Raw genomic sequence first — 12,665 nt, 5'->3', positions numbered from 1 at the left:
CCTCTGTGATATCACGTGGCAGTGAGTTCCACAGGGTAATGTGACACTGAAAGTGTGTTTGCTACTCGGTGGTTAGGACATTTGGGCACATGGGTTCTCTGCTCTCATGCACACTCACACAGAGGTGTCATTTGATGCCCATTTTAACAACCAGTCTGTCCATTTGCTTCTTCCCAGCACCATCTCTTCCATCCTGGGCGCCTGGCTGGACCAGTACTCTGAGGATTTCCGCAAGCCCCCAGACTTCACCTGCCTCAAGCAGCTCATCTCCTATGTGCGCCACAACATCCCTGGCTCGGATCTGGAGCGGAGAGCGCGGATCCTGCTGGCCCAGTTCCAGCAGCAGGAGCACAGCGAGGCAGAGCCGGAGGGTGAGCGGCGCTTCCTTCCCACGCCTGTGTCCCTTCGTGCTGTGTGTGGTATGCGCCCTGGGCTTCCTCAGTGACTCCGGGGTGCAGATCTGTGTGTAGTGAGGGCCTTCCGCAGAAAGGTTGAGGGTTAGTGCCCAGGAGGATCCCCAGGGCTGAAAGTCTCCCCTTGGCCAAAGCCAGATGGGTCCGTTCTGCCCTGCCCACGACAAGGGGAGTTCAGATTGTAGATGGCCCTTCCCCAAACTGAATCTCTTCCCCTCCCGCCCTGGGTGCTGGCAACCACCTCTGGGCGCCCTGTACGAGACAGGGGTTGTAGGCAGGGGCGTGGAGGTGAGGAGGGTGGGATGAGGGATGTGGGACGGGCCTGGGTGTGAAGAAGGGTTGTTGGGCCTGCGCGGTGGGGTGTCTGCGTTCAGAGCAAAGCGGGAGTTGTGGCATGGGAGGTGGTCCCCTCATCGTGTCCCCCGTCTCTTCTCAGCCGTGGACCATGCCAGCTGCACCTTCCGGATAGTGGAGGAGAATGGGCTAGGGGAGGCGAAGCCGGACTTCCTCGCCTTCTCCCAGGAGATGGTGGCCGAGCAGTTCACACTGATGGACGCTGTGAGTATTGGCCTGCTGCCCACGGCTCTGTCCCAGTCCTTAGTGCCCTGCCTGTGCGCTACCTGCCCGGCTCTGTCACGCTCTCCTCCCCCTGCTGTGTTCTCTGACTCGCCTGTTCCCTTGTGAGACCCGTCTCTGACCTTCTCTCTTCCAGGAGCTGTTCAAGAAAGTGGTGCCTTACCACTGCCTGGGCTGCATCTGGTCCCAGCGGGACAAGAAGGGCAAAGAGCACCTGGCCCCCACCATCCGCGCCACCGTCTCCCAGTTCAACAGCGTCACCAACTGCGTCATCGCCACGTGCCTTGGGGACCGCTCCCTCAAACCGCAGCAGAGGGCCAAAGTGGTGGAGCGGTGGATTGAAGTGGCTCGGGTAGGACTGTCCTGTGATGTCGGCCTTTTCCTCAGAGGGATCATTCTGGGCGGGGGGGTGCTTTTGAAGCCCAATGGCTTGGGAGTGGGTTCTAATCCTTGCTCCGTGACAAGGCTCAACTTCCTGCACCTCAGTTTCCCCTTCTGTGCAATGGGGGTAACGATATCCATTGTCAAGCATTATGAACTGGGCTAAGGATTGTAACTAATAGTGGGAACTCCCCGTCCCACCAGCCCTGCTCACAAGGCAGCTAGAGGGTCCCTCCAGGGAGCCCAAGGCTGAGAGGGTGAATGGCAGAAGGGGACCAAACTGAACCCTCTCATCCTGGGGCTTGAATAAGTGTGGCTCCTCCGGGCCAGGGGGAAGCCTGTCACCGTTGCCTGGCTGCCCTCTTTCCAATGAACGTCTAACCCTGCCGTCTTCCCCTCAGGAGTGTCGCATCCTGAAGAATTTCTCCTCTCTCCGAGCCATCCTCTCCGCCCTGCAGTGCAACGCAGTTCACCGGCTGAAGAAGACCTGGGACGAGGTGTCACGGTGAGCACACCCCTTGGAGCTGTGGCCACTGCAGGAGCGTCGGTGTGGCTTGGGGGTTCCACCACAGGCTATTCCTATCGATGCCCCAAGCGGTAATGCTGGCGGGGCCCCTGGGTTGTCGCTGGGGCCTGGTGACAGTGCAGATGGGACTGTGATCATCTGACGAGCCCCAGCCTTGCCTCAAGGAGCGTGCCCGAAAGCCAGGGACCAACATGAATCCTTTGCTGTCTTATCAGCGTGAATAAATTAAAGTAGCTCCCACATACGAAATGCCTCGGGAGACCCACCGAAATAGCAGTGCTGCCCATGAGAGCTGTGGTCAGCCTGGACCTTCCTGGGGGCGTGGCCCTCCTGAACAGGCACGCTTCATCCAAGCAGTCCCTTGTGGGTTTATTGACAGCAAAGGGGACAAATGGCCATTCTCCTAAGGTATGCTGGGAAAATCTTCTGCAGTGTCAAGAACGGATCCAGGCTCCAAGCCGGAATTTGGGGAAGTGGAACTTTGGAGAATGAAATGGGGTTTAATGAAGATGATTCTAGATGGGTCCGTAGGCTTGTGCAAGAAGAGGGGCAGACCGCCCCAAACGGGAGGGGGACATTGGGATTCTGGTGCTGATGCCTCCTTGTTTTGCCCCAACCAGGGAGAGCTTCCGCACTTTCCACGAGCTGTCGGAAATCTTCTCGGACGAGAACAACCACTCGCTGAGCCGAGAGCTTCTCATTAAGGTATGAGGAGCTCAGAGCCTCTCTCCTGGTCTTGTTTCTGGACCGAGGGCGGGATGGGAATCTACTTGTTGCTGCCAACATTGTGCCAGGCTCATCTCCCCTCCCCCCCCATGGTAACTTTGCTGCACAGCTGGCTGGGTCTGTAACTCCCAGTCTGCAGCAAGGATGTGTGGAGCAATGGGGCAGGCAGCAAGTTGCTGGAGGTTTTGCCTGGTCTCTGTAGGGGGCATGCTCTAAGCCACCACGCAGAGACAGATACATGAAGATACTTCGAGCAGTGTTCAGTGTGTGTCTCCGGGGCGTTTGGAACCGGATCAGAGTGTTACAAACACACTTTTTACACACACTACACGCAAGAGGCATGTATCCAGGAATGTGTGGGATGATTTTTTTTTTTTAATCCCAATATGAGGCTTCCCCCTGAAATATTTGCATCTCAGATGCTGCAGCTTGAGTATCAGGAGGTAAAAGACTTAAAACTGACTGGGCCGGTTCTGCTGCCCAAGAGGAAGGGGTAGGAGGTCTGTAGAATCCTCCCCATTTTAACAGTCAGGCAGTGTCTGTAATACAGTTAGGGAGCTAGGATCGGGCCCATGAAAACCGCCGTCCGCATGAATCAGGAGATTTTCATTGGGGCGGCATCAGCCGAGAGTCTGGCCCAGCACTTCCAACTGAACCGTTTCCCTTTAAGTCTGAAAGGGGCAGAGCAAGGCGGCGCTTTGTGAATGGCTGCTGCTGACAGCCTGCACAGCTGAGCAGCGATCTGCTCTGAGGTTGGGGCTGCGCCCAGCTCTGGTTGCCAGGAAATCCCCAGGGAGGGCAGAAGATAAGAAGGGAAGAGGCTTGTCTGTGAGAGGCATGTTAGCAGAGGGATTCCCTCCCCTTATCGCCTTGGAACGGAGGCAGAGGAGCTCTGGCTGTGCAGGCCGAGATGGACTCCGGGACTGGCTCCTTGTGCACACGCGTTCTCTTACGGGAGCTTGCTGGTCGAGGTGGCAGGCAGTGCTGCTGTAGCCGCCGCACATGTTAGCTGCCTGCAAAGGAAGTAGCGGTATTGGTTTGGCCACCACGCCTGCATCTGAAAATCGCTCTAGTGGGCCTCATGCTGCTCTTGTACCATTGTGGTGGGAGCAAGCGTTGCCCTGCTGATGGCAGTAGCATGACATGCGTGCACAGGGGAGGTGAGAAGAGTTTTAGCGCCTGCTCGGTAGTGCCCAGAGTCACGTAGGGATGTCTTTCTGGCTCTGTGTAGGACTGGGCTTAAGGGTTCTGCACTGGAATCCCCTGGGTGCCTCAGGCCGCAGGTTCAAATCCCCCTATCTGTGGTGTATATAGGATGCTGTGTACCAGGTGGCTGCCCTGCCCCAGAGGTGGCTGCATTTGAGCAGCCTTGCAAATACAAAGGGCCTGTCCTGATTCCCCAGTGATTTTAATGTGAGTGAGGAGTGCTCAAAGTATAATGGTTTTGGGCTGCAAACCTTCATTCCCTCCTTGCGCATGTCAGGGACTCTGTCCGGGGCTGAAATCACACAATCCAAAAGGAAACAAAACATCCCTTTGAGCTATTAACGGGTGGGGGGCATCATATCCCACCCGATATGAGTCTCCTCCATTTTTGATCGGTTGCCCAGTTTTGATCATTCCCTCTCCCCTCTGAGACAGAGCTTGTCCACATGGGATGCTACACTGGTATAAGGGGGGGTGAACCATTGTCCCTAAACCGGTTTAACACCCTTTATGGATGCTCTTCTTCTGGTAGAAGGGAGCCAAGTTTCAGTTGAACTAATGTCACTTTCAAAGCCATTTAATGATCATACCCAGCTCTTTTATCTGGCACTTTCCACCAGAAGCTCTCAAAGAGCTGTGAAAACGTCAGTGTCATTCTCCCCTTCTACTGATGGGGAAACAGAGGCACAGAAGGGCTGTGCTTGAGGTCACCTAGCTGGCCAGTGGGAGAGCTGGGAACTGAAAACCAGATCTCTTACATCCCAGTCCAGCCTGCCCCCTAGGGCTGTTTAAGATAAGCCCAAAAAACCCCATCTGGAATAAGCATCTCCTTATGGGGAGTTGTGCCAATAGAGCTGTAGCAGCTTCCCTGTGCCGGTGTAATTCTACGCTCGCTAAGTCTCCCCCCTCGACAAGCCCTTTGTCCCTCAGCAGGCAAGTGGCATGGCTATAACCCTGTCTGGGCGGGGCCCATGTTCTCAGTGAGAGCTGAGGCAGGGAGCGTGACTTCCCCTGGGTTTGCAAAGCAGGCTCCGAATTCTCACCCCCGGAGGCCTGATCCTGGTGATGGAGGCCAGCCTCTCGCAGGCATGTTCGATCAATAAACCCGGCCGTCTCTCCTTCCCATTAATCCAGGAAGGGACCTCCAAGTTCGCCACCCTGGAAATCAACCCAAAGAGGGCCCAGAAGCGACAGCAGCAGCAGCGGGAGATGGTGAGTGATGGGTATGGGGAGCACGTGGCTGGTGGCCGCCTCCCTGCTCGCTCGTGCGGGTCTCACTCCTGCTCTCCCTCCTCTTCCAGGGAGTGATGCAGGGCACTATTCCCTACCTGGGCACCTTCCTCACGGACCTGGTGATGCTGGACACGGCCATGAAAGATTTCCTGGATGTAAGTACCACGCCCTGGGCTCTGCTCTCCCCTTCTCGGCCTGGCTTTGGAGCCCTGGAGCTCCCCCGGGGTGTGGGTGGCTGAAAACAAAGGGCTGCAGCCCTGCATGGCCGGACTCCCTGGACATGTGCACACGCCTGCGTTGGTTGCTGATCTCACACTGCCCCCTAGCGGGAATCCTGCAGCTCTGCAGTCCCTGGGAGAGGGGTTATTGGCGGGTTCGCTGTAACCTCTCTCTGCTTTCTGTCTTTCAGGGGGGGCTGATCAACTTCGAGAAGAGAAGGAAGGTGAGAGCCATTCACGTGCGGCCGAGCTTTCAGCCAGCACAGCTGGGGCTGGCTTTGTGCATCCCGGCAGTGGGGGGCCATGGATGCCGGAGCCATTGCGGATGGTTCCTCTCTGATCTTCGCAGGCTCCCCTTTGGCCCCCCCACTCTATGGTCTGGAGCACAGAGACTGTTTGTGTTTGGGGGGGGGGGGTTCCCTGGGGCTTTGTGGCTCCATGTAGGGTGCCTGAGACACCTCCGATCTTATGGGGCAGGGGTGAGGGGTCTGGTCAGCCAGTAGGAGCAGGCCTCATTCTCTCTCTGCCTTGGTCCCTTCAGGAGTTCGAAGTTATCGCCCAGATCAAGCTGCTCCAGTCGGCCTGCAACAACTACAGCTTCACGCAGGAGGACAGCTTCGTGGAGTGGTTCCACGGTGTGGAGCGGCTGAGCGAGGCCGAGAGGTGAGCTAGGCCCCGAGCCAGGGCCTCTCGCCGCTGGTCCCTCTGCCGCGGCCCAGCACCTTCCTCCTCTGGACGGGCCCCCAGAACCGGGGCTGGCCTGCGGCGCCATCCCTCTGACGCTCTGCTGCCTGGACCCATAGAGGGACCCTTTGTCTCCTTCAGATCCAGGCTGCTGAGACCTTAGGCTCGTGGCTCTGCCCCCTCCGGCGTGTGCAGCTCCTGGCAAATCTGGCATTGGGCAAAGTGGAGGGTTGGCGACCAATATTCCCTCTAATTTGTCTATCCATGTGTGGAATACATTTTGCCATGCGCACTGAGACATGTGCAGATGTGCACCACCAGTACAAACACGTGTTGCAGGTGCTGGTTGCATTCTGCTAATCAGCTGGGCTGCATTTGAATCTCTCTTGGGTGGCTGCCCAAGCGCTCAGCTTGCAGGGAACACTGGGTGACCCTACACACTGACTCCCCCCAAATACAGGGGCAAGCCAAGCACCTGTAGCCTCCTGGCTCCTTGGTCACCAGGCTAAACCCCCAGGACTTGACCCCCAATCCCACCGCGCAGCCAGCCCCTGGCGCTGTCAGAGATCCACCGTGGCTCTAGCGTTGCCTCCGTTCCCTCCCTGCACTGCTCACACCACTCGCTGGGTAGGGGGACCCCAGCCTCGCCTGGCTGAATCTCTGCTCTCTTCCCCTCACCCAGCTATAGCCTCTCGTGTGAGATCGAGCCCCTCTCCGAGTCGGCCAGCAACACACTGAAGGCGAAGAAAAACACCGGCATCATCAAGCGGTGGAGCGAGTGAGTCTCCCTGCTCCCCTTCTCGCCTGGGCTGCTGGGGGATGGGTGTTCGGCTAGCTGCTGGCCGGCATTTCTCCCTCCATCCCCTCTGTTCTTGGCCCACGTGCTGCGGGAGAAACTAGCCACAGCAGCAAGGCTGAGCAGGGCCCCAGCCCCCCATCCCAGGGTGATGAGTCCAGTGGCCCAACAGATGCTGCGGGATGGGGCAGGAGTCTGGCCAAGAGCCGGATAGTACGATGGCTGGGGCAGAGGCTGTATCTTCAGGGAAGCTGGCTAACGAGCCAGGCACAGCTCTGGTGCTAGAGAAGGGGCAGTATTGACGCTTAGCAGAAGGTGCTGCGGGCCAGGTGCCAGCCAGGGGCTGCCTGTGAGCAATGAGCTGCCTTGGCAGACGTTGCGGGGTAGCCCGGCTTGCTGCACGTCAGGCTGGGGGTGGGGTTAGAATAGCAGCGGGGGAGGGCGCAGGGTCACAGAATGGAGCTGCTGACGCAGGAGGGCAGGCAGGGTGCCAGGATATTTGGGCTCCTTCCAGGCCAGAGGGAGCTGCCCCGGAGCCAAGGCTGCATGGTGCCTGTCAGCTTTGCTCCCCCCTGACTGCGTCCGTGTCATCTGCAGCCGGCAGGCGCCAAGCGCTGAGCCCTGCGCCAGCGGCAGCTCCCACTCCAAATCCTTCGACCAGCTCAAGTGCGGGCCGTACCTGTGCAGCGGGGACACGGCCGACTCGGTCAGCGTCACCTCGGCCGGCTCCAGCAGCTCCGACGTGGAGGAGATCAACATCAGCTTCATCCCCGAGTCCCCCGACTGCCAGGAGAAGAAGGTACGGGGCAGCTCGCTGGGCTCTCCTCGCGCCCAGGGCATCAGGAGCCAGGTGCGCCCTCCGCAGCCCCGCCTCTGCCCCGACAGCTGGGGGGGGGGGTTCCCCCAACGCATTTCCTGAGGGCTGGTTCTCACCTGGAGCAGATGGGAGGCCGAGCCCCACCCCTCCCCTCCCCTCCTTCCCATCCAGGGCACGAGGGGGGTTGGCTTTGGGAATTCGCTGTCCCCTGCACTGTGACTGGATCTCCTGGGCCTCACACAGAGCTTCCCCCACCCACCCCAGCTCTTATGAGCCTCCCGGCCCTGGGGGCGCGGTTGGGAACCTCCCCCTTCTTCTCTGGGTCAAGGTGCTAAAGCTGGCACTTGTCCATCCTCCCCCCAGTTCTGGGAATGCACCTCGCTCTCCTCTCTGGACACGTCAGGGATCGGCTCAGGCTCCAGCAGTGCCTCCTCCTCCTCCGTCTCCTCCACCCCGGTGACGGCCTCGCGCACCCACAAGCGCTCGGTCTCAGGCATCTCCAGCTACTCCTCCCTCTCGCTGCCCCTCTACAACCAGCAGATCGACGACTGCTGCATCATCCGCGTCAGCCTGGCCGTGGACAACGGCAACATGTACAAAAGCATCCTGGTGAGCCCTGGCTACCCACAGCGCCTCCGGGGGCGGGGTGGGGATGCTAGTCTGGGCTAGTGCATCCTAGGGACGGCCTGCAGCATGCCCAGTCCCGGAGCCTCCCAGGGGAGTGTCTGATACTCCGGGCAGGATGTGCAGCAGGAAGGAGGGGAGGGGAAGTTGCTAGCGAGCGGGAGTGGGGCATGGGCTTCACCTTCACCCCGGCAGCAGCTTGTGTCCTTATCCCTGACCCCTGGATTGATGGGCGCTCTCCCCTGCCAGGTGACGAGCCAGGACAAGACCCCGGCGGTGATCCGCAAGGCTATGGCCAAACACAACCTGGATGGGGATCGGCCAGAAGACTACGAGCTCGTTCAGATCATCTCTGAGGAAAGAGGTACCTGGGGGTCTGTACGGGAGCCCGGGTTGTTGGGGGCTGCCTCTGGCATGATGTGTGCCCCATAGTATCACTTCCCTCGGGGAGGGGGCTGTCATCCCATCGTGACAGGAGCCTGCCCCCTTCATCCCCTCTGGGAGCAGAGGCCCATGTGCAGCTGACTGAGAGTCCTCCTGTAGCCGGGGGGCCTGAGCCCTTCGCTCTGCAGCCCCCCGGTGTGAGGAACGAGCCTTTCCAGTGTTTGCTGCTTCCCTGGGACCCCGCCCTGCAGAGTTGGGCTGTTCTGGTGTCGGTCTGTCTGACGCGGTGCCCCGTTCCAGGCCCCGCTGGGGTCCCTTTCAGCGGCTGGGAGGTGCCATTCCCAGCTCGGCAAAACAAACACGACCTCATGCCCTAAAACAAGGCGCGTGCACACGCACACACAGTCCCTACTGGGCTTGGAATCCATGCAAACCTCTGCAGCTGGTGGCTTGGGCTAGTGACTGGGGTTGTCACTGCCAGGGGCCGCGCTCTTGTGTCACACACGAGGCTCTGTACGCCTGCCAGCTGCTGGGCAGGCCTAACCTGAGACGGAGCCGTCTGCAGCACTCAGGGGAGCTGCTTCGCCCGTCACTTCCTGGGGAGAACGTTCCCCTGAGCCCTTCTGAGAGAGGCTAGCCAGGGCCCCAGGGAGCAGCGCTGGCTACCACTTCCTGTTCCCTCGCCCCCACAGACTTCCTGTCAGCCCATGGCCAAGTCACGCAGCCTGCGCTTCAGTTCCCCCATCTCTCAAATGGGTCCTGGGAGCGGGAGAGAGTCCCCGTGACCTGTCCTGGCGGCTGTGAGGCAGCCCCATGCTGTTTTGTTGGCAGGGAGACGAGCGCCATCTTGGTTAGGCTGCAGAACTTGGCCACAGTGCAAAGTGAGCCGGTGGCAGAGCTGGGGCTGGGACCCGGAAGCTCCCTCTGTCCCCGTGTACCTCGCGCAGTCCTAGCCTTGCTCCGCCTCGGCGCCTGGCTCCGTGCGGGCAGCCAGAGGCCTGCTGATCTCGCAGGTGACTTAACCGATCTCTGTCCTTGCAGAGCTGAAGATCCCCGACAACGCCAACGTCTTCTACGCCATGAACTCTGCCGCCAACTATGACTTTGTGCTTAAGAAGAGGGGCTTCTCCAAGGGTGTGAAAATGAAGCACGGTTCCAGCTCCACCCTGCCCCGGATGAAGCAGAAGGGCCTGAAGATCGCAAAGGGCATCTTCTAGCCAGGGCCTGGCCACACTCCTCGGCGACTGGGCTTGGAGGGGAGCCTGCTACGGGACTGGCTGCTGGGCCGTCTTAATGCCCCGAGCCTGGCTGAGGGGAGCAAGCCTCGCCCGCGAGGAAGGGGGACACACTCCTGGAACTGAATGCGCGGGTGTGGCCAGGGCGCCTCCGTGGAAACCTGCGTCCAATCCCATCTCCTTTCTCCACGGGGGCTGGGTTGTTAACGCCCCCCCAACGTGCGATGCCACTGTGGCCGTCGGGTTGCCCAGAGCTGGGACCCGCCTCTCTGCCTTAGGTGCCTTCTGTCAGAGCAGAGGAGAGCAGGACTTACCGAGGGCTCTGTTCGCCTGCGGGAGCGGCCGCGTGCGGGGAGTTGGCACGCTCAGCTGGCCACTGGGGAGTCGGCCAAGGGTTCCACGGGAGCGAAGGAGCCAGACTCTCGACGCTCCAGCCAGGTGCATCACCTGTGCCGGGTCGGGCCCTGGAGTCACTTCACTTCCGTGTCCCTTTGCTGGGATAAAAACGGCAGCAGGACTGTTCTGTGTCGTCCGCTTGCCCCCAGGAGCTGCACTTCACCCCGCACCACTCCCAACGGGGAGGTAAGCGGGAAAACACAGCTGCTGCTCCATGTGACTTGGAACCCCGGGCGGTGGAGCGTTCTGGCCTGGCAGGTGCTTTTGGTGACTGAGCAGCTGTTTTCTACTGACCCTCGGGGTTGGACTCCTATGTCCCTCCACGTGCTCCGTCCTTTTCAAACCTGCACCAAAGATCAAATGCCAGTGTCTCTTCGTAGGCAAAAAAAATACCCAGCCGGAGCTGCCATCTGAGCAAGGAGGAGAGGAGCCAATTTCTGTACAAATGCCTGTAAATAGAGACTTTTTCTTTTGGGTTGGGTGGGAGAGGAGCAGCCGCGTGGGGCTAAACACCCCTGACTCCAATCCCCCAGCCCCCAGAAAGTGCCACTCACCTTGGGCTTTAAAAATACTTTTTAAACGTGTGACAATGAAATGGGGGGAGGGGGAATCGGGAGAGGTGAGCAAACTTTTGTAAAAAACCCCAAACCCTGATGTTTACGGAATTTTTTTCCATATTTATTGGTTGTAAATAGGACTGTCGAACGTGTATATTTTAACTAACACCTCCCCCACCCCGCTTGTATTTAAGTTGCTGGGAGCGATCTTTGTAACGGCTGCGTTGTTCTGTTGCGTGCAGGTCTGGACCCTTTTCCACATCCCCTTGTTTCTTTCTCACTTACCAGGGAATTGCTTCAGCAGGGGAGAAGAAAAGCCCAGTTTTTAAAACAAAACACTCACTAAAGGGGGCTCTTTGTTCCTGGCCCTGCTCAAGGTCTTCTCTGTGTATGCCTCACCTCTGCCTCTTGTCTGTCTTGTAGCCATGTGGGGGCCTTCCATGAGCAAGCCCAGAGCAGTGGGGAGGAGACCTGTCTCTTAGGAGCCAGCTCTGTTGGAAATTGCCACCTCCAACACATGTCCCGCCTGGGCAGGGAGGAAAGTGAAGATGCAGGGATGCGGGCGGGGGAGCAAAGCAAGTGGAATGTCTCAAGCTGTAGGGGAAGGATTTTCTTATCACAACAGGTCTTGAGCTGCTTAGCCTGTTGGCTTTTCTGTGACCTGCCTGCTCTCTCCTGCCCCTGCAGGTCAGACGCCTGGAGCAGCTGCTTCGGGGCTGGGTGGTAACTCCTAGCAGGGGCTTGGGCCTGTTACTCTGGAGTGATGCTGCTTTGCCTGGGCCCGTCGCAGAGGGGGTTTGTTCAGGCCCTTGCATAAGAAGTAACCCCTTTCCTAAGGGCTGCTGGGTGCTTTCCCTCCCCACGTTCCCTCCCCTGCACATGAAGGGAGCCGTGGCCTCCTTGAAGCAGGGGTTGAGGGCATCCTGCCTGGAGGAGCCTCTCCACCGCTCTGCCTATTGCATCCCCAGCTGCTCCTCTGGGGCCCCTTTGCCAGGCATAGCCAGTAACAGGCTGACGAGTGGTGGCCCTGCTGTGCTGCCTGCCTCCACCAGGCAGCTGCGCCTGTCTCCTCCTTCACTGCAGCTCGGTGTTGTGCCACAGGAGGCCTGTGCCTTGGTGCCATGCTGGCTGGGAGGACAAGATCCTTCGCCTCCCGGCAAAGCTGCTGCAGCTCAGCCAGCATGGCCGGTCTTCCTGGAACCCCAGGGCCTTCCCTTCTCCCACACTACGCAGTGGCACCAAGTGCCTCAATGCTACTGTCTTGCGGGGGCACCCTGGCTCCAGAGGCTCCTACAGGGTGAACTGTCACTGTGAAATATTCCCCCTTAACTCCCTATGAGAATGTGAAACACACACACACACCCTGCTGGAGACCGAGGCAAACTGACCCCAGCCCTGCCCCCCTCCAGTGTCTGCCTGCCTGCTCTGCTTGCCAATTGCTCTGTGCCTGAACACATGTGCCCACTTGGGCAGGGTCCACCCGCCTGCCTTCCCAGGTGGGCTCGGACGCTGCCGCCCACCCCTATCTATGTGATCACTGCAGCCGGCTGTATGATATGTATGTATTTTGTAACACGACTTCCATGAAGGTGCACACTGCCCAGGGTGACTTGTACACAGCCATGTAATTAGTCTTTGCAATAAAAGACCACCGTGCAACCCTCGCCACTGGAGCGCTGCCTGCAGTTTGTCCTCGGGTGCGGGCCGAACGCGAAAACGGGACCAGGCAAAGGTCTGGGCTGCCTCTTGTGAAGCCCCTTGCTTCTCTTTTGGCTGGCGAGAGAAGCCGGGAAGGACTGAAGCCCGTAGTCTCTTTCCCCTGCAGTCTCTTCCCCCTCTCCCCCCCACTCCTGGTTGCTGGGGAAAGAGGCGCTGAGTGATAGAGCGGAGTCA

At 59.2% G+C, this 12,665-nt stretch overlaps 1 protein-coding gene across 5 annotated transcripts in view; it reads left to right on the top strand.

Moving 5' to 3' along the window:
* RALGDS (ral guanine nucleotide dissociation stimulator) overlaps positions 1-12,436 on the top strand; it is a 117,857-nt gene extending 105,421 nt beyond the window's left edge. For 4 of the 5 annotated variants that reach the window (XM_006136834.5, XM_006136833.5, XM_006136831.5 and 1 more), the window contains 14 exons: positions 178-371; positions 850-971; positions 1,126-1,341; positions 1,772-1,875; positions 2,517-2,601; positions 4,963-5,040; positions 5,130-5,216; positions 5,471-5,503; positions 5,821-5,942; positions 6,646-6,741; positions 7,357-7,609; positions 7,940-8,185; positions 8,450-8,564; positions 9,626-12,436. In XM_006136834.5, coding sequence (XP_006136896.3) covers positions 178-371; positions 850-971; positions 1,126-1,341; positions 1,772-1,875; positions 2,517-2,601; positions 4,963-5,040; positions 5,130-5,216; positions 5,471-5,503; positions 5,821-5,942; positions 6,646-6,741; positions 7,357-7,609; positions 7,940-8,185; positions 8,450-8,564; positions 9,626-9,801 — 1,927 coding nt within the window. In that variant the 3' untranslated portion in view covers positions 9,802-12,436. The remainder of the gene's footprint in view (positions 1-177; positions 372-849; positions 972-1,125; positions 1,342-1,771; positions 1,876-2,516; positions 2,602-4,962; positions 5,041-5,129; positions 5,217-5,470; positions 5,504-5,820; positions 5,943-6,645; positions 6,742-7,356; positions 7,610-7,939; positions 8,186-8,449; positions 8,565-9,625) is intronic. The other variant, XM_006136832.5, reaches the window with a different exon arrangement.
* The last annotated feature ends 229 nt before the right edge of the window (positions 12,437-12,665 follow it).

This window comes from Pelodiscus sinensis, chromosome 23 (assembly GCF_052426305.1).
Source record: "Pelodiscus sinensis isolate ZL-2025 chromosome 23, ASM5242630v1, whole genome shotgun sequence".
Lineage (NCBI taxonomy): Eukaryota > Metazoa > Chordata > Testudines > Trionychidae > Pelodiscus > Pelodiscus sinensis.
Note: the sequence above shows the minus strand (reverse complement) of the source record. Positions and strands in the feature narration are given on the sequence as shown.